Genomic DNA, 24,442 nt, shown 5'->3' with positions numbered 1-24,442 from the left:
AAAAAGAGAGATTGATTGAAAGCTAAGAGCAAGGGGCTGTGGAGATGGCATGGTCAGTGGAGCGCTTGTTGCACAAAAGTTCAGATTCCTAGCACCCACATAAAAAAGTCAAGCATGTTGGGAAGTACCTATAATCTCAGCATTGGAGATGTAAGAGACAGGAGGATCCTTGGGGCTCGCTGGCCAGCCTGTCTAGTCAAATCAGCAAGCTCCAGGTTCATTGAAGGACCTTGTCTCAAAACAATACCTATCAAGGAAGATACTTGGTGTTAACCACGGGCATCCACATGTACACATACATGTACATAAACATGTACACGTTATCTGCAGATCTGTGATATCTATAGAGGATCAGAATCCCATAGTTCTGAGTAAATGAGGCTGATGCTTAGACCCATGTGCTAGTGGTAGCCAGCCCAGTCCTCCTTCAGGGCCCAGTGGTCCATGACCTTGTAGCTCCATGGCAACGACCTGCGGACGCTGCAGGATTAAGGCAGACAATGTCTGGCAGGGTAGCGAGCAGGGAAGCCTTGCTGTGGGATGCCAGAGGTTCATCTTCCAGATAGAAATCTGTTTTTAGAAAATGCTTTCCTTTCAGAGAGAAAAAAATCAGAGTCGCTAGGAAAGGTGTCAGTTTGCTCAAACACTGCAGATGTGAATGGGGCCGGGGGAAGGCAGTGTGGGTGAAGAACTAAAACGTAAAGTGCTGCACACTGATTTGGGGCCTTGAAGGCTGAGTCTACAAATCACTCAGGGTCTCACCCTACCTCATCTGCTATTAGTCTTTCACAAACTGCTGCTTACTCTCAAGCCAGTTTCTTTATTTAGTCTTTTGAGGCAGGGTCCTACTGCATAATCCAGGCTGGCCTGGAACTAAGTAGTCCAGGCTAGCTTCAATGTCAAGGCAATCTTTCTACCTCAGTATCCTAAAGGCTAGGATTACAGGCACGAGCCACCGTGCCTGGCTAAACTTAGTTTCTTTGTCTAACTTTGGTGAAAGATTTCCGGAGAAAATGATGTGTCCAACATTTTCCGGGCTGTCTATACATTTCATTTCCCCACTAACCCAGTGTTCCTTTGCATGCCTCTGGGGCAGCCATTCCCTACACTCAAGATCAGCCTGCAGAGTCTGACTCGGGAAGAGCTGTTTCTAAGGGAATTTGTTCCACAGGTCCTCTGGGGACCCTGTTTGCTGTTACCCCAGACTTACCCAGCAATAGCTTCAGCACCACCTGCTGAGGCTTTTTCAAAGGGGAGATCTCAAGTCACTGATACGAAGGCATGTGTGCACAACACAGAAGGTGCTCTGTGTGTACAAGTAGGTCTGAGATGCTTATGCCCAGGGACCAGGCGAGGTGTGGCAAGGCAAGCTCTGATCATTAGACTTGTTTTCCCAACTCTAGTAAGTTAGGCTGAAACACTCTTTTTGCTCATACAAGTCTGATTTGGATTTCTGTGACTGGCCACCTGAGTCCTTTAGCTATCTCTAAAACCTTGGTATTAACTTTTTTTTTTAAAGCCAAAATTTTTTTTTGGTCTTTTTGAAGCAGGATCTTTCTGTAGCCCAGCTGTCTTGGAACTCACTATGTAGACCAGGCTGGCCTTGAACTCACAGAGATCCACCTGCCTCTGTCTCCCAAGTGCTGGGACTACAGGTGTGTGCCACCACGCCCGGCTAAATTTCATTATTTTTATTATATGTGTATGAGTGTATTGCCTGTATGTAAGTGCACCTGTGTCATATAATGCCTGTGGAGGTCAGAAGAGGGCATCAGATCTCCTAGAACTGGAGTTATGGATGGTTGTGAGCTGCCACGTGAGTGCTGGGAATCAAACCCAGGTTTTCTGCAAAAGCAGCCAGTGCTCTTAACTACTGAGTCATCTCTCCAGCTCCCCTTGGTATTAGTTTTATCATTTCCCCTTAAACAAGTAGTTAAACACTTTACACACAGATGCTAAAATAATTCTTTCAAATAAAAATTTATTTTGCAAATCAGATGTTCACTTTCAAATGTATATTCTATGTAAACCCATATTTTTAGGTATTAGATTTACTTACAACTCACCATAGGTAAGAAAGTGGTATCATTTTACAATGGATAGGATTAATGGTTTAAATACAGTTGTTCCAGGAAGAAGGCATTGTAGCTTTTCATATTCAATCTGAACCATCAGAAAAGTCTATTAGTCACATAAAATTAAATCTTTTATTTGGGTAATAAAATATATTCACTCTATACGATAATAAAAGATAATTGAATATTTGCTAAAGTTAAGAAATGTTCTGAATTGTAATCAAAGGAATGTAAGTGCAAATCTGTAAAAAGATAAATATTTTCTGAATAAAATTCCACCAGTTAAACATTCTCAAATATCTTACATACATAAAGAATAAGCTATTCCTGGTTAAAAAATTCTTTCTTTAGTGCCATAAAAGCTGTTTAACAATTTTGATCTTCTCAGGTTAAAGTCAAAGTTTTCTAGACACAAGTTCTAGAGTGGGATCTGTCAGGCACTTGTTCAGATGGACGCCAGTCCTGGGACACAGCACACATGGGTGGGGGAAGGGAGCTGCTCACAGTAGTGACATGGTTCATCGGAGACTGGAAAGCTGGGGAGGAGGGACTAGCAAAGTCAGAGGGAAGATGGAGCCTCCACACAGCTACGAAGGAGACAGCAGCTTAAGACCCATACCGGACAGTCCAGGCGTGTGTATGGGACAGTCTAGGCACGTGTGCTATAGCTCAGGATCCTGGTAGGACAGACTCCAGCAGTACTTCTGTGCTAAGTCAGGCCTTTCTTCTTGAACCCGTGACTTCCCAACTGAGGTGCCTTGCATACTTGAGGGGAAAATGTACACAATCAGCTTTAGTGTTGCAAGATACAACACTAGAACACCAGCTGAGAAAGTCAAAGTGATACGAAAGTCAAGGAACCCCAAAGTTTTGCATACTAGTGGTCATACTAAAGGAGTGAAACTGGAGTTCAGGCTTTTTTAAAAAGACAAGAGGGAGCCAGGCATGCTGACTAGTGCCTGTAATCCCAACACTTGGGAGGCTGAGGCAGGAGGATGGGGCACTTAGGCACATGTGAGCTATACAGCAAGACCTCCTCTTAAAAAACAAGGTTCCAGCAGAGCCATGTGTATTTCTGCGAAGCCAGCCTGATTACACAGCAAGCTCCAGGCCGGCTGGGGCTACAGAGAGACCCTGTCTCAAAGCACAACAAAGCCAAAACAAGAAAAAACCCATAACAGCAGCAAAACCCCTAAACTAATCAGAACTACAAACCACCAAGGGCTGTGGAGACGGCAGGACTGGTTGCCCAGCATATGCAAAGCTTGAGGTTTGACCCCTAGCAAGCACAAAAAAGGGCAGAGGAGGGGAGAAAACAGTACAGCAGGAAAATGGGGGAACCCTTTAAGAATGAAGAGTGACATGTATGGGAAGCAAAGGAAAGCCAAAGCCCATTTGACCCTTCCACCCCATCTCACTATGGTTAACCTCCCTGTGGGCCACATCCCAGTTTGCTACCCAGAAGCTTTGCCAAGTGTTTCACACTCCGTGCACCTCTGCCTAGTTTCCCATAGAGCTCTGGGTCCTCACTAGCCAGGCAGCACCCAAAGTGCCAGTGCAGTGCCTGGTGGTAGCATGCTTATCCTGTTCACACATGTCCAAGCCAGTGATGGGAGGGTTACATGTGTATTTTTGGCTCAATGCTTTTCAAATTTAATACAGTTTAGGAAACAGTCCCAAATCCTCAATGAGATGACAGTTCATTGTGAAGGCCAAAGTGACTGTTCTGTGCTAACAGAACTCCACAGCAAAATCAATGACACAGCTCACCATCACCACAAACACTGTGGAATACTTTGAGCAGATGCAAGAACATCACTCTGGCATGTGTTACTTAAAACACACTTGATAGGATGGAAGGACACTCACCCTCTATTTTTAAACTAGCTAAGGTTAGCATGTATTGGGAAACAATTGTCCAGTGCCTTTTCCTCCTGGGAGCCAGTCTTTATTTGGCAATGTGACCTGCTAAGAGCGATGGGCCTTCTAGCCCTTTCTCTAGCTGTGCCGACATGAAGCAGGAACAATTGTGGTCTAGCTGGGGTGGCATTCACCAGGCCTATAGCGTGGTAAGGCAACTGCTGGGTGGGCAGTCTTTGGGACTCTTCATTGAAAGGGGATGAGTGTAGTAACAACATATTCTATTAAGTGGATAAGACAATTTGTAATCTATTTGAAAAGGCTAAACTTATATTTCACTCTGAAACCAGTCCAATACAAAAGTACTTGATTTCTGTATAATGGGGAACTCAGAATCTTTTTACACAAATGTTTTCAAAAAAGGCAAGGACTTAATAACATCTAAAACTTAGAAATTATATCCAAGGAACAAAAGGTAACTTTTGTTTTAGGGGGCAATGTGGTTGGAAGAATGATAAAGGGTGATTTATTCCTCCGCCAATCTTGTGTGGCTTCTGCAATGTACCAGCTTTTGTGCACCACGCATGTGTGTGGAAAAACCAGAAAGGTCCCAGCTTCCCAATGCTTAGTCTTGTCCATGAGTCAGCACTTAAATCAGACAAGAACGAACATCTCCAAAATAACCCCAGTGACACCCAGGGTTTATTTGTTTTAAATATAGAGGTAAGGTGGGTGTGAAGATGTCTTCAACCACGAACGAAATGAATCTGGATCAGGCCAAGGCTGAGCATGGTGGCTCTCTCCTTTGGAAAGTGATAACGCGAGCTGCTCACAGGCGAAGAGGGATTCACCAATGACATCTATTCTATCACGAAAGCTGTGCACACTATCTGGCTACTCCACAGGAGGAAAGCTCAGCACATCATAAAAAGCAGATGGAGACCAGAGGAAGTTGACTCTGAACCACAAAGAGTAGTTGATGCTGAGAACTGCAAAGCTTTAGGTAGGTAAGGCTACCAGTGCGGTATCACTGCCCTTCTGGCATGAGGGACGGAGACGGTGAAGAGGGAAGGGAAATCGAGCATTCTAAAAGGTAAAAGAAGCCAGCATGGTGGCATATGCTTATAACTTCAGCACTTGAGAGGCTGAGGCAGGACTGTGAGTTTGAAGCCAGTCTGGGCTACATAGCAAAATCTTGTCTCAAAAACAAAATCCCCCTTTCCCTTGAGTCCCCCAAAGTGAATGTAAGCAGTAAGAACTCCTGTTACAATTACAGTGCTTCATTAGGTAACAAGATTTTCTAGCTGAAAGGCACATTAATAAAAACCATGACAATGTTACTAAGACAACAGACATCAGAGAAAAAGCCACCAAGGTGTATCAGCACAGCTGCATCACTAACACACCAGCTGCTGCAATCACCGCATGGCATGGCAGGGAGTGACTGTGGCAACAGGCAGGGAGGAGCTGGCGTTCCGGGTTGAAGTTCAAAGATGGTCCATATTTAAAGTTACTTTATCTTCAAAAAGTGATCCCAAATCCTCTATGTGACAAAATACCTAGAGTTATAGAGAATTATACCAATACAGACTTTTGGTATAAATCACAGGCAAGACCAAGTCCACTGGTTTAGCTGAATGGAGTCTTGAAGGCTTTGTCCACAGCACTTGGCCAAAAAGCCAACAAAACAGGGAAGATCTGAGGATTGATCACAGAGCTCCCCACTTCTTCACCATGGTTATGTGCCCATAGTTTGCATAGAAATAAATAATATGCATGAAGTCAAATCAGGATTTAACTTTGAAACAAAGAAGGGGGGTGTGAGGAACAACAATCTGGTACTTTTAAGGCAAAATAATGGAAATTTCTTTAAATAGACACTTCATTACATCCACAGGCGATAAAATCCCAGAGCTACTGTTAGGCACGTGAATACAGACCCTGTAAGAAAAAATAACTGAAAGTATTATTAGTCCTACTAAATTACTTGGGAGATTCTTTTCCTGTTTACGCTGTACTAGGTAACATAAGCCAGCTAGAGGGGCTGAAAGAGGAGGGCTGGCTACTTATTAAGAACACACAGGCACTTCCTCACCTCTATACCAGCAGTAAAAACCTGGAAATTCAGTTTTCCTACTGCTAAGGTGCAATTCAAGAAACACTACTTAATAGAGAACAAGTCCCCAACCATCATCGTCGGAGTGCAAACACTCAAGAAAACTTTTCAATATCACAAAAATTCCCGGATCAAGGTACATACATAAGTGCTATGTACTTCAATAAGAAACAAAATTTCACTACTAAATACTGCTATAACTTTAAAATATTTGACTAATACAAAATGTTAGAACTGACTTGAAATAGTGATTTTTTTCCATGCCTAATTATTCCTTCTTTTGTCTTAAAAATTCCAAAACCAAAATGACTCCCTAAAAAAGAGTATCACTAGGTTGAGAGAGATAGCTCAGGGGGTACATGCATGAGGACCTGAGTTCGAATCCCCAGAACCCATGTAAAGGGCTGGATGTAGCCATGCATGCCAATAACCCCAGGTCTGTTGGGAATGGAGACAGAAGGATTGCTGGGGCTTGCTGGTTGCCAGCCTAGCTCCAGGTTCAGTGACAGACCCTGTCTCAAGGGAACAAGGTAGTGTGACAGAGAAGGACACCTGATCTCCTCCTCTGCTCTCCCCTTGTGCACACATGGGCTCATACACCTGTACACATATGCATATATCGTCCCCAGCAAATATCATCAGTGAAGTAGAAAGATCACAAGCCAAAGGCCTTCCATTAAAATCCCTAAACCACAATTCAAGGAACACATTTTAACAAATTTATGGTTCCATCAACTATAAAGTACAGCACTTTCTTTACTATTAAGGAAGGAAGAAAAATGCAAATTAAAGTAAGACACTCCATCTATTGAACACTGTAAGATACTCTGCAATTTAAAAAAATGTCAAAGCATGAGACAGTGTTAGCCAATGAACTGCAGTGCCTGCCACTGACCTATTTCATGAAGCTGAGGTACCTTCTTTTCAGGTTGTCTTAAATACTCAGAAGTAAAGCCACTTACCTGCTAAGTATTTGATAGTATCAAGCTTGTGTACCTCCAGCAGAGTCTTGAGGCCGGCAACCTCGGTTTCTATCTTCCTGTCTGTCTGAGTCAGGGCCCGATCTTGCTGGGCATGCTTTTAAAACAAAGAGGTTAAGAGCATTAGAGCCTGTGGGTACCTTGCCCTCTGCTCTGAGTCCAGTCTTCCTTCCCAGCGGGGTGCAGTCCTGTAGAGCAGAAGCTTGGGGTTAGTCTTGGTTCTGCCTATCCTCAGGCCACACCATACTGCCTAGGACCCTTACCGCCTCATGTCTGTCACCGAGTGGAAAAAAGTGGGGGGACACCCACCATTGGTCTTACCTCCATAAGAGCTGTTGAAAGAGTCAAGCATGATAATCTATGTGAAAGTTTTTGAGAACTGTAGATTGCTTTACATGCCAAGGCATCACGAGGCCAGCTTGTTTTCAATGGTGGTGACTGCCTTGACCTTGCCCAGCCCCTGCAGATGGACAGTAACTCTGAAATTCCGAGAAACACAGCAGGATCTGACAGTACTGTCTCCATACTATTCCCAGTCACATTTTATGAGCTTTCTTCTTTCACAGGTCAAACATCGAGTGTTTTATCAACATAAGGCTCAGCTATCAAGAGCCACCTTCTATTCTTCTCCAAACATAAAACAACTACAAGTTACATATTTAACCTTAAAAGGCAGAGAATTTGGCTGTTATGATAATGCATAAAAACACTGAGAATGTTCCACTAAAAATCCTAGTGGAGTTTCTTATACACACCAATGCAGGTAGATAGTAAGGAAATAAAACTTTTCCAGAGAAATATTCAAAAATACCACGGGAGCCTTCTTTAGCTTAGAGGTCCTAGGTAACAATATGGATTCATATTCTCTCTTTCTCTCTGCATAGCCTACACACATGCTCTACTGCTAAGCTATGGGATGTACATAGAAATACATGTTTCTGGGGCTGGAGAGAGGGCTCAGTGGTTAAGAGCACTGGCTGCTCTTGCAGAGGATCTGAGTTTGATTCCCAGGCCCATATAGCAGCTCACAACTGTCCACAACTCCAGTTCTAAGGGCTCTGATGCCCTCTTGTGGCCTCTGTGGACCCTGCACACACGGTACACTTACATACATGCATGTAAAACACTCAAACACATAAAATAAAAATAAAAACAACTTTCCATATGTATATATGGAAAAGGATTAATACATGCCATAAATTATAAGATACCATCATCCATTATTTGTCGATCATTAGACTTAAACTTTCAAAAAGATAATTAAAAAATATTTTATTTATTATTTTTATTTTACATGTATGAATAGTATTGTGTAAGTGCATCCATGCCATGCAATGCCTGAGAAGGTCAGAAGAGGGCATCGGATTCGCCTGGAACTGGAGTTATGGGTGATCAGCCGCCATGTGGGTGCTGGGAACTGAACCTGGTCCTCTGCAAGAGCAGCCAGTGCTCTTAACCACTGAGCCATCTCTCCAGCCCTCAAAAAAATAATTTTATGCTGGGCATAGAGGTCCACACCTTTGATCCCAGCACTGGGGAGGCAGAGGCAGGCCCACTTGGTCTACATAGAAAGGTCCAGGCCAGGGAGACCCTGTCTTAAAAAAAAAAAAAGATATGAAGATATGTGTATTTTTTTTGTTGTTGTTGTTAAGTCTGAAAATCCTACAGCTCTCAACTTCTGGGTATTTATCCCCAAAACCAAAAGCAGAGATGCCAACAGTTGTCTGCACACTACTCACAGCATTTCCACAAAAGCCAAATGAAGAAAGCAGCTCAAGTGTCAAAAGATGAATGGATGAAATGTGGTAGGGAATATAACAGAGTATTATTCGGTCTGAAAAAGGAAGAAGTTCTGTCACTGCCAACAACATGGATGAACCCAAGGGCATTACATTAACTGAAATAAATCAGCCACACAAAGACAAAGGCCATATGATTCTACCTGTAGGAGGCTATCTAGTCAGATTCACAGAGAAAGTAGAAAGGGGGCTGTCAGGGGCTTTGGGAGGAGGGATGGGAAACCAGTGTTTAAGAGGTACAGTTCTGGGTCTGTGGAGATGGCTCTCTGAGTCAAATGCTTGATGCTTAGGCATGAGGGCCTGTGTTCAAGATCCCCAGCACACATGTAGAGGCCGAGCGGAGGAGCGTGCCTCTGACTTCAGTGCTGGGAAGCAGACAGGTGGACCCCAGGAGCTCACTGGCCAGCTGGTCTAGTCAACTGGTGAGCTTCAGGTTCACTGAGAGACTGTTTCAAAATATAAGGCTTAAAGAAGACACCTGATGTTGACCTCTAGCCTCTGCAGGGCATGCATGGGTGCACACCCCCAGAAAGATAGTTTCACCTTTGCAGAAGAAATGACACTAGGGTTAGAGAGATGACTCAGTAGTGTAGTACGCTTGCTGCTTTTGTAGAGGACCACAGTTTGGTTTCCAGCACCCGTATTGGGCAGCTTACAACCATGCTCCATGGATCCAATGTCCTCTTTTGGCCTCCACAGGCACATACCCACACACAGACACATACATATACACATAATTAAAAACAAATCTTAAAAAATGACATTGAAATGGAGTATGTTGCTAAGAGGCCCAAGGACACTGTGAGTTTTACCCAAGAAACTGGCTACTTCTCTTTGGGATCTTTTTACCCTAAATGTCTAGCCAATTCCTACCTCCTATTCTTATCACACCATCCTCTGAAGAGGTTACCCAAATTGCCAAAAGGGAATCTGGATGCAGACTGCTCTGGCTTCTTCCATGCTGAACAGGGATGCAGGATGAGGCAACTGGGGTACCCTTTCAGTAGTTCTATCTAAAAGACTCCCAAATTGCATAACTCTTATCTGTAGGGGGAAAAGAAAGTCCTTGACTGGTGAATAGGAGATGTGAAGGAGAAGTAAAGGCAAGAGTAGTTAGCATTTCAAGTTCTGGATAGGGAACTAGGAAAAAGTCAGAGCAGGGCAGCTTGTATCTAATCCTTAAAAGACTTTAGGGTTACCTCTTCAAAGGGGGGGTGTCAGAGTGGCCAAAAGCAGAAAAAGAAGAGTACGTGAAGTTATCAGAAAAAGTGATGGGGAGACATGGGAGGAGTTGGAGGGAGTGGGCATGGATTTGATCAAAACACCTTGTATGCATGTATGAAATTCTCAAATTATTAACATATTTAAAATAAAAAAATGACATTGAATTATGCACATAAAATTGTTATGATGGTAACTCTCTCCTCTCTCTCTCTCTCTCTCTCTCTCTCTCTATATATATATATATATATACGCACACAGATATATTTTTCCCCTTCACAATGAAAAAAATCCCACAACACTAAACCCACACATCTTCCTATAACACACCAACACAAACAAAGCTAACCATGAAAGCATGCATGGGAAGAAGCAAAGATGAACAGACTGACAGAAGAGTCAGTCTCAGTTCTTACCAGGGCCAGTACTTCCGTCTTCAGTTGCAGAAGCTTCTTTTCGTTCAGTGAACACTGAAACAAACATGCAACATGGGTCAGATCTGGGTTGACTCGCCTGTCTTCTTTTCTGGCACCCTAAACACGTGGGTCTCAGTACTTCCTAGAACGTGCAACACTTGACCATTGCCCTAGGAGAGTGGCCTGCCTGCTCTATCGTGTCTGATGTTCCTTGTTTAGAGTCCCTGTGGACATGCAGGTCCCCTTTGTCGCCTGCCACCTCTCTCTGCTGTTCATCTCTTTTCATCTCTTGGCTGTGAAATCTCTGGGTCCTGCCCATTATTAGAACAGAATTCCTTGGGGCCCATTTAGAAGGATATTGAGCCATGTGTTTTTTGGGTTTAGGAGAGCTGAAAAAGGGAACATCATTTTGAATTTCGGAGTATGTTCTCATAACTACAAGCATAATATGGCAGTACTGAGGCTTAGAAGAGATGGGAACAATATAATACCAGGGAAAAATAGCTCCAAGGAATATCATTCTGTAACAAGATGTACTGATTATAAAATACAACACAAATTCAAGAAACTCACTAACCCATCATATTGGTCTTAATAACAACAACTGTAGAATCCCACTTTAGGCAATCACAATCCAGTGTTTCTGAAGGAACTGTGCATTCTACCCAGAGTTATAATGTCTTCTTGTCTTTGGCTATTAATGGCAGCGAAGCGATTGAGTACTGTTGTGTTGACAATAAAATCAAACATCATATGTCTCTTTAGTAATGGGCATTAGGATTTATGTGAGCAAACAACAACTTATACTTTAAATGAAGATTTTTTAAGACCTAAGTTAACACTGTTATAGGGAAAAAAACACGAACACTTTGAAGTATCTAGAAAACTTTTAGTTATAAAATGTTCCTCTGGAACCACCAGGGGAATAGAGTATGAAAATGCAGTGCTCAGAAGTAAAAACAAGCCCTTCTAAAGCTCTTAAACCTCCAAATATAGAGGAGTCATGTGACCAAGGAACCCAAGTTCCTTTGCGACCAGGGACACCTTAACAGGACAGCATCACACATTATATCACCGCCAGAGGGCAGGGTGGAGCTGAATGTTCCACACTCCTTTAAACTCACAGCAAAAGAAAGGCCTGAATCTTGACACTGTCACAATTATTAAAATGACACTTCTGTGGCTTTATTTTTTGGAACCTCAGAACAATTATATGTCACACTGCTTTTGAAACTGGCTCAAAATATCAGTCCAGGGCATCAAACCCAGGGGTCTGCTATAACTTCAGCCAGAATTTAAATTTTAAACTAACATTTTAACTTTACTAAGAGGCTAGTAAAGCCAAATAACTCCTTATTAGTGCACTGTCACAGATACACTACCCATACCGTAAGCTGGTGCCCAGGACTTCACAGTACCAAGAATACTTTAATAGCGTTAGTAAATCCCATGAGTTCACTTGCTTTAATCTACACCACATCCTGTACTTCCCAGTCTCTTAGATATATTTCTCCCCAGCATGGTTAGCTACAGGCATATAATCATCTTCCTCAATGAAGTGGATTCAAGCAAAACCTTGCCAAGAATTTTTCTTCTGGACACTAGTCGTGTGGCGGTCATCGAATGGTTCTCTGAATGCCAGGTGATTCAGTCTTTGTGACTGAAGAGTATGGTAAGATTTTAAAGATGGGTAATGGGTGTAATTACCATTTTGTAGAGCAACGCTCAACTTAACTACTGACTCCAACAGCAGATCCAGGTGCAATCATGTGCCTGTCTGAGTTTCAGTGTTAGCTTCATTAGGACACATTTGATCTATGGTACGTTGTGAAAAATGACAAGACCATGAAGAGTGGTCTGATTCTTCTGCACAGTGTCCTAGTCACGCCAGTGGGAAGTGCTCTGCACATACTAAGAGTGAGAAAGTTATGAAACTAATGTTACTGCCTCTAAAGCAAGTCTGAGCAGGAAGCATTCACAGGCTCAACATCAGCAGACGTGGGGCCAGAGATATGGCTTGGCTGACAAAAGCACTTGCCTCCACATCGGATGACACAAGTTTGACCCCACATAGCGGAAAGAGAGAACAGAATCCTTTGTTATCTTTTGACCTCCATTTGTGAGCCATGCATGCACATGCCCCTCTCTACCCACATGTGCATGCATATAAACTAAAATAATGTAATAAAATTAGAAACAAAAACCAGAGATAGGAGCTTGTGGGGCATTGTAGCTCAGTGGTATTACACCTGTCTAGCATGTGTGAGGACTAGAGTTCGAGTCCCAGAACTGCTAGAAAAATAGAATTCCACTAGAGCAACCCAAAATGTATCTATTAAAACACACAGCCACTCACAGTATTTAAAAGACCATACAGAAATAAGCTTTTATCTTCAAGTTCAGTGTACGACTTAATATTTAACGTTAACAGCAATATTACTTAAATCAGAAAATCAGGTTCACTTTTACAAAATTAGGGACTTTGGGGATTTAAATTGTATTAAATAGATTAAGTCAAGTTTAATTTTTTAGTAATGCCTGTGGATCACAGAATCTACTATCTCTGAAATAAACAAAAAAAACTCACCCAATTTGATCAAAATTTTAATTTAAATGTTACTTTTGAAATCATCAAATCTAAGCCACAATCTAAAATGCAATTAAAAATGTAAACAAAATTGTTAACACTAAGAAATGGGTAAATAAATGTTTAACGGTATTAGTGACTTGCATATGAGCTGAAGACTTTACCAAGCATTCCATCTTAAAAAGAAATGAATTCAAAGCCTATTTTTAATAAAGGAACATACCAATTCTTTTAGTCTGCTCTTTTCCAGATTGAAGTCTAATTTGGTATCTGTCCGGACTTTGATCACTTCATCCTGGTCAGAGGGCAGATGACAAAGGAAATGAGAAAGCCAATGTGAGGGATCTGAACCGTCCGAGGCCTCTAACCCAGGGGAGCCAGCCTGGGCGGGACCAGCAGAGTAGCCCAGCCTCATGGGGCCAGGGGACTCTGGACCACATCTTAAGTCAGTCAGATGCACAAATAATCTCTTCTGACCAGCTTGCCAGCCTGGAGGGGCCATGCCGCTTTTAATCTTAGATTCTCTGTATGGAATCTGTGAAAGAATTTCTTTTCTTTTCTTTCTTTCTTTTTTTTTTTTTTTCTTGAGATAGCGTCTCAGTATGTAGCCCTGACTGCCTTGCCTAGAACTTACTATGTAGACAAGGCTAGCCTTGAACTCAATATTCTCTTGACTCTGCCTCCCAAATGCTGGGATTAAAGGTACATACCACTAAGCCTAGCAATGAAGGTTCTTTATAGACAACTTTGCAAAGTAAAGATGAACCAAAGAAACAAACACTCAATTGTGGTTGACATGAAGCTTTTTCACTAAGACTCATCAAAATCTTTTCTAACATTAATGTCCTTTCCTAACTAACTAAATAACTAACTAACTGCTGGCCGGTTAACCATTTAAAACCTACACATAATCTCTAAAGCTACCCTTTTTCTGGAAGAGCCTAACAAATCCAGGTGGCTAGTTTAGAACAATTTTGATTGAAAAATGATTTAGCTGGGCTTAGTGTTGTAAATCCCAGCACTCAGAAGGCAGAGGTAGAAAGACGGAGAACTGGAGTTACACAGAGTGAGACATCATCTCAAAAAAGAAAAATCTCTTCCAACACAATTTCTTCAATAGATGTGGTTAGAGACACTGATAATTTATTCATGGGCTGTGTTCTTAGCGCAACCTTCCAATGTGTACTTTAGAAGTATATTACATATATGCACAGAACTACATTTTTTAAGAACACAGGCTGTATTTAGGCATTTTATCTACTAATAAGTTAATATAATTACCAACAAGCCCAAAGGCAGGAAGACAGTCTTACCATCACATGTTGTTTTAACTGGTGTAGTTCAAGTTTTATTTTCTGAAAACACATTAAACAGAAACAAGTCAGGGATATGTTACAAAGTTAGAAGAAAACAGAAAACTTGGTAATCAAACACTACAACATGCATTTATGTACAAGTTCTTCCAATTTCCCCCTCATTTACCATAAATATGATTAGATTCGGAACACAAGACTAGCTGAGCTGGGTGTGGTAGCACAGGTCTGTAATTCTAGCAATGGAGAGCTGAGGCAGGAGGATTGTCCAACACGTTTGAGGCCAACATGGGTTATATAGTGAGTTGAAGACCAGCCTGGGCTGCACGGGACCATCTCAAAACAAAAATAAAACCAAAACCAAAACCAACCAACCAAGCAAACACAAGCCCAGCTTATAGCCATATTATAAGGCATGTGTAGACCTGGTAACCAGCTTTAATTCATCTTGAAGATGCCATCAAGTGAGTGCCAATTGTTTGTAACATACACAGCTGCCTTCAGTGGCCCTGTTTTCTTTTATTCCTCCTTCACCTTTTCTTTCAACTAATTCTTCCTCTACTAGCATACTTCCAAGACAACTTTGCCAACTCAACAGACAACAAGTGACTCTTCCTTCTAGGACTTCCAATAAGACTGAAAACACAAGCATGATGCAAAGATACTACTTCCATAAGCCAGATGCCACACTTTACTCAGCGGTCAAGAACACTGGCTGTTCTTGCAGAAGACCGGGGTTCGAATCCCAGAACCCAACAACTGTCTGTAACTCCAGTTTCAGGGGATCTGATGCCCTCTTCTGACCTCTGTGGGCATTGCATGACATGGGTGCACTTAAACACATGCAGGTAATATATGCACACACATAAAAAAAAAAAGCCAGGCATGGTAGTGCATGCCTTTAATCCCAGCACTCAGGAGGCAGGGGCAGGCGGATCTCTGTGAGTTCAAGGCAGTGTGGTCTACATAGTGAGCTCCAGGTCAGCTGGGGCTACAGGGAGACTCTGTCTCAAAATAAAAAAAAAGGAAAGCGGACTCGTGAGATGGCTCAGTGAGTAAAGCACTCTCCTAGAAAGCCTGACAGCCCGAGTTCCATCCCCAGGACCACAGAGAGATGGAAAGAGAGAACCAGCTCCACAAAGCTGTCCGCTGTGGTGGTATGCATGTGCATATCATATATGAAAAAATAGATTGAAAAGAGAAGGGGTATTTTGTAGAACAACTTAGTCCATACAACCCCAGATTGTGAAAATCCTAATGTCTACCACACTGGGATGGTGTGGCATATTGATACAGTACCATAGACAATAAAAACAAAACAAAACAAAACAAAACAAAAACAGGTCTATTACTGTAAGGCACACTCTAGGCCTCCATCCAAATTCTAGAATAGGCAAAACTAGTGTTGGGTGGGGTCAGCTTAGGGTAGTGCTTTTCTCTTGGGAGGAGGGCCTGAGGGACCTGAGCTGGACTTCAGGGGTTGGACATGTTCCCATCTTGACGTGATCAGCACTGTACACTCTGAAAATCCACCGTGATGTACACCTATCTGTGCCTCTCTGGGTAAAGTACATTTCAGTGTCTTAACGGAGTGAGTTTCTCTGGTGGCTGTGTAGTTTTACCTCATTTTCTGCTCTGAGGGCTGAAAATTCACTCTTCTCCAAAATGATCATGTCCTTTTTCACATTTGCAATCTTAGACATTATTTGCTGAAGAGTGATTTCCTAGAGAAAAGAGAAACAAAACATGTAGCATAGTCTGGCCCCCAAGCCCACTTCCTCACCTCCACTTGCTAGCTTGTTAATGTGAAACCAGAAGAACGAGAACAGCAGAGGGGATTGGCAACGTCACCCTCCATTCCAAAATGAGAAAGAACACTAACGGTCCTCCGCACCAACACTGAGTGAGTCACGGTGAAGTGGGAGCGAGAACACAATGACATCACATGACAGTTCCCGCCATATCTCCAGCTACTAAAGTACGCTTGTCCAGAACAGTGGGCGTCCAGGCACAGTGCTTTCAGTGTGAGTCTGCAATTACTGACTAAATTGGCTTTGATGAAATATTTATATAAATTCTGCCTCTGAACTATGGTTAAAATGACCATACATTTTTCAATAGAACATCATCCAAAGAATTACTTGAATATTGACTATAAGTAATATCCTATTTTCAGATTTCAATTGTGCCCAACAACCCAACCAAGCTCACCTGCTGCACTTTAGTGACCATGTCTTTGTAGATAATATCCATGTTGGCCTCTGTGATCTTGACCAATGCAGACACAATGATTTCTGCTTGCTGAGCAGTAAACCCTAAGCACAAACAGACACCAGACTCAGAGCTGCAGCTGTCAAAGAAAAAACCCACAGCAAACGCACATTCCTGTGCAGGTCTGGATTCTGAAGAAAGGGAAAAGTGTGGCGTGGTGGAGGGTGAGGGGACCAGACTCACAGGCAGGGATGCGTCTGTCACTCTGACCAGAAGAAACCATCTGAATGTGTTTCAGTGGCTGGGGAGATTGTAACACCATCCCCAGCTGTCAAAACCATGCTGTCAGAATGTTTAAAGTTCTAGGTAGTGTGTGCAATTCACTGTCAAGTGAGAAAAGAACCCAAGACTCAAAATTATGGATGCAGTAATTGCTTCTGTAATTTAATAAAGATTCAAAAATGTTTTACTTTGTTTTTAGTTTTTATGGGCAGTGCTGGACATCAAACCCAGGACCCTGTTAGCCATGCTAGGTGTGGGCTTTACTACTGAGCTGTATCTCCAGTCCTTATTTTCTTCTTTGTATTCCGTTGTATTGTTTCTATGGTGGACAGTTTCCTTCATATTAAAATGCAGGAGGGTAAAAATAATTTGCTTCAATAGGAAAGTTCAAGTATTTTATGGCTCCCATCAATCAAATATAGTATTGTATAATAATATAATAATGTAGCTGTTAGTTAACTTGCTGCTAGAAGACGAAACTAGTTCTTTCAACTTTCCTTCACAATTCCCTTCAGTTACTATTCTGGAGGACCCGTAATGGGGGAAAAAAGTTTTTTTTGATATTCATCAAATGATGAACTGACTTGTATTCGGTATTGAACATCTGAATGATCTGGATGTATAGCACGGTTCTTAGTAATTTCAGACTGTAGCTCATATTTCACATCAGTAATTCTAATAAAATTTAAAACTGAGTTCCTAGAAAGCAACTTCTTTTTCTGCCAAGCGTGTCCATCGGAAAGAACTTTAGAGGAATCTGATGACTCGTTTAAGTAATTTTTAGTGTTTGAATAAAGTTGCAGCTGATCAGCTTTGTTGGGAGATTAAACATGAGACTGTTAATGCAAAAGCAAGGTGTCGACTAATGAGAAGACCCTCCACAGACTCCCACTGCTTCACACCATAAACTTTAATTTTTAAAATGAGCATTATGTACATATTCAGGAAGGTTCCCACCAGCACAAACACTGTTCAACTTTGAAGTACTGGACTGTAAGGTTTTTGTGTTTTCTGCTTTCCTAAGTTTTCAAAAATAAACATGCCTTTTGCAAGTTTTAAAGCTTCATTAAGAAGAGTTCACAGTTAAATATAATTGGGCTTGGCAATTTTGTGGAAAAACAAACAAGCTCTTGGTAAAACAAGCTCCAAAGCCATCCAGCTTCTCACCACTAGTGGGAGAAGGGGAGAAGCAGATGCTCGGTCTGAGCCTACTGGGTTATGGAACACAAGTTCATTCTGTGCATGGATGACAGGCCAGGGTTCAACTAGGTTCAGTGAGATCTGTTGGGAAGACCCTGGGGGATGTTTCATTAATTAAGAGACACAGCTCTGGATACAAACAGGACAGAATAATCCCTCAAGAGTCACTCCTGTGCAAATCTCATGCAGTTATCATATGCTTTTTGTTTTAGACAGAATTTCGTGCAGCCCAGGGTGGCCTTCAACTCTATACAGCCAAGGATGATCTTGAAGGTCTCATCTCCTTGCCTTCACCTCTGTGTGCTGGGATTACAGGTGTAATTACAACCTTCACCTCTATGTGATGGGATTATAGCATAAGCCACCTGGTTTGTGCTGTGCTAGGACAGAACACAGGGCTTCGTGCACAGTAGGCAATCTTGTCACCAACTGAGCTACATCCCCAGCCTTTAAGCAGTTACTTGAGAAATCTACCCTTCATCCAGGTTATGTGGAGTAAGTCTCTCTGCATGGTTGGGAGAGTGTCTTTTCTTTCGCTTTTTGAGACAAGGTCTCCCTAAATATAGCCCAGGCTGTTCTGGAATTCAATACATAGTCCAGGCTGGCCTCAAGCTCCTGATCCTTCCTGCCTCAGCCTCCCGAGGGTGCCATTCCCTAGCACTGAATAAACTGGTGTGGTCAAAGTCATCCTCAGTTACACAGTGAGTTTGAGGTCAGCCTGGGATACATGAGATCTTTCCTCAAAAAAAAAAAAAAAAAAAAAAAAAAAAGCCTTGCAAACTTGAAAGGCTGCCCAACCAAAAGCTTACCTGGAGGCTTAAAAGCCAAAGATAAACATGAGAAAGGGAAGGTACAGAGGGACGACTGGGAGAGGATTACCATTTGCTTCAAGTAAGCACACCAAGGCGTGGGTGTCAAAGTAGAACTTCCGATTCCCAGAGGAGAAATTCCCTAGTTTGGGCTGCAGGTGCAGGCGCTCAGCAGACAGGCTCAGCTCTAGAAGGGAAAAAAAGAGGATGTTCAAAACAGACCTGCAGGCAAACAAAAGCAACTCAACACTATAGGGTATGTCTTAATACCACAAAGGTCTAATTCTTTTAACTCTATTTATGGGCCAGAATTCATACACGACAACACATTTCAAGAATAAACTACAGTTGTTTCCTTATATTTAGTTATGCACCCAACCCCACAATAAACTTTAAATACTTTCTTCATCCGTACATGAACCTACCCTTTGGCTCTCACTCCCCAATTCTCCACTCGCTCCATCCCTATCCTAGACAATCACTCATGTATTTTCTGTCTCTACTGCCTGCTTACTCTGGAGATTTCATAGACTGCAGCCTTTTGTGACTGGTCTCTTTCATTTAGCATAATTTGGGTCAAGGGTCATCCACTGTAGAATGTCCTAGAACTTCATTTCTGTGTCACTGAATACTATTCCATCCCACAATGCTTACCAAATTTTGTTCACTCATTTTTCAGTTGAAGACATGAATTTGTTTATACTTCCTGCTGTCATGAATAATTCTGTGGATGCTGTTTCAGTTGAGTATGTACCTAGCTAGGGGCAGAACTGGTGGGTCATATGATAACTGTTTAAGGAACTGCCAGATGGTTCTCCAAAGTGGCCGCCACACTTCTTTTTGTTGTTGTTACCAGCAGCCTGCAAGGTTCCCAGTTTCTCCACATCCTCTTCAACAGTGGTTATTCTGTTTCATAAATTATAATTATCCTAGTGGGCATGAAACATGATTTTATAATTTATATCTCTGGTATCTAACAACATTGGATATCTTTTAAAAATATTCTATTTATTATTTTTAAATTTTATGCATGAGTGTACTGCCCGCATATATGTAAGTGCGCCCATGTCGTGTGCAATGCCTGTGGGGGTCAGTAGAGAGTGTCAGATACCCTGGAACTGGAGTTATGGACGGTTGTTGTATGTTATGTGGGTGTTGGAAACCAAACCCGAGTCTTCTGCAAGAGCAGTCCGTACTCTTAACCACTGAGCCATCTCTCTAGCCCCACTGGGCATCTTTTCATGTGTTTATTGGACACATTTCTCTGGAGAAATGTCTATCCAAATCTTTGTCTATTTTTAAAGAGCTTCTGCAAGAGCAGTCCGTACTCTTAACCACTGAGCCATCTCTCTAGCCCCGTTGGGCATCTTTTCATGTGTTTATTGGACACACTTCTCTGGAGAAATGTCTATCCAAATCTTTGTCTATTTTTAAAGAAAGATTTATTTTTATTTGTGTACAAGTGTGTGTGTGTCTGTATGTGTATGCATCTGCAAAGGCCAGAAGTGGGGCTGGATCCCCTGGAGCTAGAGTAACAGGTGGTTGTGAGCTGCCCCACATGAGGGTCACTCTTGGGACCCATTTTTTCTAATTAAAAAAATTTCTATTTTTACTTGTATGTGTATTGCCTACATGTATATAAGTGTACTTATGTTGTGCAATGCCTGCAGAGGTCAAAAGAGGGTGTTAGATCTCCTGGAACTTGTGGTGTGGACTGTTGTAAGCTGCTATGTGGGTGTTGGAAACCAAACCCAGGTTCCTCTGCAAGAGCAGCCAACGCTTTTAACAGCTGAGCCATTTCTCGGGCCCCTATATTAGGTAATTTTTTTGCAAATATTTTCTACCAGTCTCTGTCCTATCTTCTCATTCGCTTAACCTTGATGACTTTATTGTGTGTTTGATGCTGTATTATTTGGTAAGATGTGTAAATTCTGCACTGCTTCAGATCTTCCTTGTGGGTTTTACATTATCAGTAAAAAGTAATTGTCCTATTATCTTTGCATCTTTTTAAAAATTTTATTATTTGTGTAGGGTGGGGGCATACAAGTATCAGAGGACAACTTTATAGGAGCCATTTTTCTCCTTCCACCATGTAGATCATGGGAATGGAACTCAGATCCTCTGGCTTGGTGCCAAGTGTCTTTTCCCACTAAACCATTTCACCAGACATCCTTTTTTCTTTTTGAAACTTGTGAAGCCTAGGCGGGCCTAGAATTTACTGTGTAGCTGAGGATGATCTTGAACTCCTAATCCTCCTGCCTCCACCCCTAGAGTTTGGAGGTAGTTTGGGATTACTGGTATTACAGGTGTGTGCCACCACCCCTGGCTCTGCATTTTATGTTTTGTCTTAAATTTGTGTCTGTATTTTTTTGCTTCAGTATATCATTAAGCTTTGTCTTCCTTTGCCATTTTGTTTTGTTGTTCTTTCTCAAATGGCATGTAAGCAGGGTGTGGTGGCACACATGCCTCTAATCCCAGCACTTGGGAGACTGAAGCAAGAGAACAGAGACTAACCTTGGTTATATACTAGCAAGACTTTTGTCTCAAAACAGGAATCTGTGTAAAGCCTGTTTTGTTTTATTCTAAAATTAATGCTTAAAATACTTGTTTCATTAGCACATTGAATGATTACTTTTTGTGTTTATTTTACTTAATGCTTTCCTTTATTGGTGCTTTGAGGTTTTTGTTTTTAAGTTTTTGTTGAATACATTTAATATAAAATTACCATCTTAACAATTTTGAATGGTACACAAATAATTTATTACAACAGAAATCCAACTAAACCACCTAATAACTTACTTTGTCATCTGTGCTGACCTTAAACCCTTCTGTCCCTCCTTTTTCTCAGGGTTGGGTTGTCGGGGCCATTCTCTTGTTTCCCCAGTGCTGGGAGCAACAAGGAAATGCACATAACCCACTATGTGGACCACGTTGTCATCTTCAAGTTCATGCTCCAGAACTATGCAGTTGAGTAACCCCCCCTCCCCCCCAAAAACCTCCTAATGTTTAAGTTTACAATTTTGTGGTGGGCAGCATTTATAGTTACAGGTTGAAACTCCCCAGCCATTTCCAGGCAAGGTGTGTGTGTGTGGAATAAGATAAGAGAGATTCCTGGTCAGGGGGCAAAGATGGGGAGGTTCTATGCACAGAACCAGAACTCCAGCCTTTATCTATTAACATGGCATATTAAGTAGATTTTCAGGTGTTAAATGAACCTAACAATCCTGGTGTACCCCACTTGACCATGGTATATAACAGTATGCTATGTGCTGACAGATTTAGTTTCCTAGTGTTTTCAGAGGAGTTTGTATCTATATTCATGAAGCGTACTTCTCTGCAGTTCTCCTGTAATACCTTAGTGAGCACCTACCATTGGAAAGATGGTCTCTTTATCACATTTATCTATCAGTCATTTTTCTTTTCCTTTTCCTTCCTTCCTTCCTTCCTTCCTTCCTCCATCCATCCATCTATCTACCTACCTATCTATCATCTATCGTGTGTGTGCATGTGTGTGCACATGCATGCTGCGAGTGCCGTGGCACATACAAGGAAGCCAGAGGACCCATTTCTGGGAGTGCTCTTCTCCCACAGTGTGGGTCCTGGGGATTGAACTCATGGCTTGGCAGCAAGCACCTTTATCTGCTGGGTCCCTGGAAAGATTTTAAAAAAATTTTTTATGCATATTTGTGTATTGCCTACGTGTAGGTAAGTGCACCTGTGTCGTGCAATGCCTGCGGAGGTCAGAAGAGGCTGTCAATTCTCTGGAACTGGAGTTACGGACAGTTGTTAGCTGCCATGTGGGTGCTGGGATTCGAACTTGGGTCTTCTGCAAGAACAACCAGTGTTCTTAACCGCTGAGCCATCTCTCCAGCCCGAGATTTTCTTTTTTAAACAATCTTTTCTTTAACTTCTCTATGAATTCTCATGCACTTAATAACTTTGTAAACTTACTTTAGGGTACTCATCTGATGGAGAAAGCACAGTACATTTCCTGGCTTTTTGTGCTTTATTAACTACTAAATGAGTTTTAAAACAAATTTATTTTTAACTGGAGTAATATTTGGATTGCAAATTCTTTTTTAATCTTTATTTTATTTGAATGTGCATGAATATGTGCATGTGTGTGGAAGTGTGCACTTGTGTGGTGCTCAGAGGCCAGATGAGGACATCTGGTATCCTGCCCTATCCATCTCTGCCTTTCTCCCTGGAGACAGGGTTCCTCAGTGATTCTGAACTTGGTTAGAGGTAAATAAGCCTCAGCAATTCTGTCTCTGCCCTTCAAAGTTCTGGGATTATAGCACAGGAGGCAGGCCTAGCATTTTACATGGGTGCTGGAGATTTGAACTCAGGTCCTCATCCTTGCATGGTAAGAAGTCTTACCTGAGGAGCCACCCTTCCAGCCCACAATTCTTAATTTTTTCAAGAAAGGGCATTGAAACATATTATCTTATTTCTAAAAGATATCTTGACACCAAAAATGGGGGGGGGGACAATTTAAACTAAAGATCTTTAATTCAAACTTAATCTACTTAGCTGAAAATCCTGCTACACATTTGTCTTTACTTTTCTAAAAAAAGTAAAGCTGGAACAGGTTGGTACCAGTGAGGCTGAGTGTTACAGAAGAGTGGACAGAGAGAAGACTCATCTACCGACTCAAAGAGGAAAGATTTCCTCAGTAAGCCTCCCAGAGAGAGACACTTCAGCTAATCAACCACCACTTTGGATCCTTCACTCCTCAACACTAAAGCAAATTACGTGGACAGGACCCCATAGGCCTGCTGCTGCATCTCTACAGGACCCCATAGGCCTGCTGCTGCATCTCCACAGCCTTCTGCAGTTCCCCCAAACTACTGGCCATCTGGGAAGAGGAAGCAGTTGTGGTCACGATCAACATCACAACAAGGGAAGAGATGCAATGATAACTGTATCAGCACTGTTTGCTGATTGACAAAATAGAAAATGCCAGGATCTGTGCATCTGATGGTAAAAATAAGCCCTTACTGCCTTAGACTAGGCTCGCTCTCCTTCCCAAGGGCTACATTTCTGGCATTCCTTTATACCCTTCTCCACTTAATTGGGCAATTTACTAAGAACACATTATGTTCCAGGCCTGGCATGAGGTTACACTTTATGGTTGCGCCTGCTCCCTCCACCCAGATAAGGGAAGAGCCTTTATTGCTCTTCAGCATGTTCTCACCGGGGGGCCTATGACAGCACTTACTACTGTATTTCCGTATCTGCATCATCTAGTAGTTCATGCAGTGCAACAGCAGCCAAGTCTCTTCATTTTTAGCACCCAGGAGAGGGCTTTCCGTACAGCAAGCCATATCTTTATGCTTTGTAATTGAACTGTAATAATGGCTAAGATCTGGATTACGAGACAGTCTAGAAAAACACTGGGATCAACTTCTCTTCACCTCCTCTTTCCTTTTTATGTAGATGAGCTCATTTAAATCTAGTACTTCTTTTTCATGACTTATTTCTGGTCCTGGGACTAGAGGCAGCTCTACAAGAAGACAGCAAGAATGTCTAGGGTGGCTCAGTGGTTAGGAGCACTGGCTACTCTTGCAGAG

The 24,442-nt window shown here is 42.1% G+C and overlaps 1 protein-coding gene across 1 annotated transcript; it reads right to left on the bottom strand.

Moving 5' to 3' along the window:
- Positions 1-1,967: 1,967 nt before the first annotated feature.
- On the bottom strand, positions 1,968-24,127 carry Mcur1 (mitochondrial calcium uniporter regulator 1). Its single transcript, XM_008831598.3, has 9 exons — positions 24,091-24,127; positions 18,940-19,056; positions 16,579-16,682; positions 15,990-16,091; positions 14,368-14,409; positions 13,278-13,349; positions 10,468-10,521; positions 7,014-7,128; positions 1,968-5,876 (listed from the first exon to the last, which is right to left on the bottom strand). The coding sequence occupies exons 1-9, from the start codon at positions 24,113-24,115 to the stop codon at positions 5,821-5,823; spliced, it is 687 nt and encodes a 228-aa protein (XP_008829820.1). The 5' UTR covers positions 24,116-24,127; the 3' UTR covers positions 1,968-5,820.
- Positions 24,128-24,442: the final 315 nt, after the last annotated feature.

Source organism: Nannospalax galili, unplaced genomic scaffold, assembly GCF_000622305.1.
Source record: "Nannospalax galili isolate Female #2095 unplaced genomic scaffold, S.galili_v1.0 scaffold72, whole genome shotgun sequence".
NCBI lineage: Eukaryota > Metazoa > Chordata > Mammalia > Rodentia > Spalacidae > Nannospalax > Nannospalax galili.
Note: the sequence above shows the minus strand (reverse complement) of the source record. Positions and strands in the feature narration are given on the sequence as shown.

What these genes read in the sequence shown, in the direction of transcription:
- Mcur1 (XM_008831598.3), bottom strand. Translation starts at nt 24,115, where the DNA reads ATGATGCAGATACGGAAATACAGTA. An exon ending in GTGCTTACTTGAAGCAAATG is followed by an intron (nt 16,683 to 18,939) that starts GTAATCCTCTCC and finishes GTTTGTGCTTAG; the next exon opens with GGTTTACTGCTCAGCAAGCA. An exon ending in AGTTAAAACAACATGTGATG is followed by an intron (nt 13,350 to 14,367) that starts GTAAGACTGTCT and finishes CCCTCTGACCAG; the next exon opens with GATGAAGTGATCAAAGTCCG.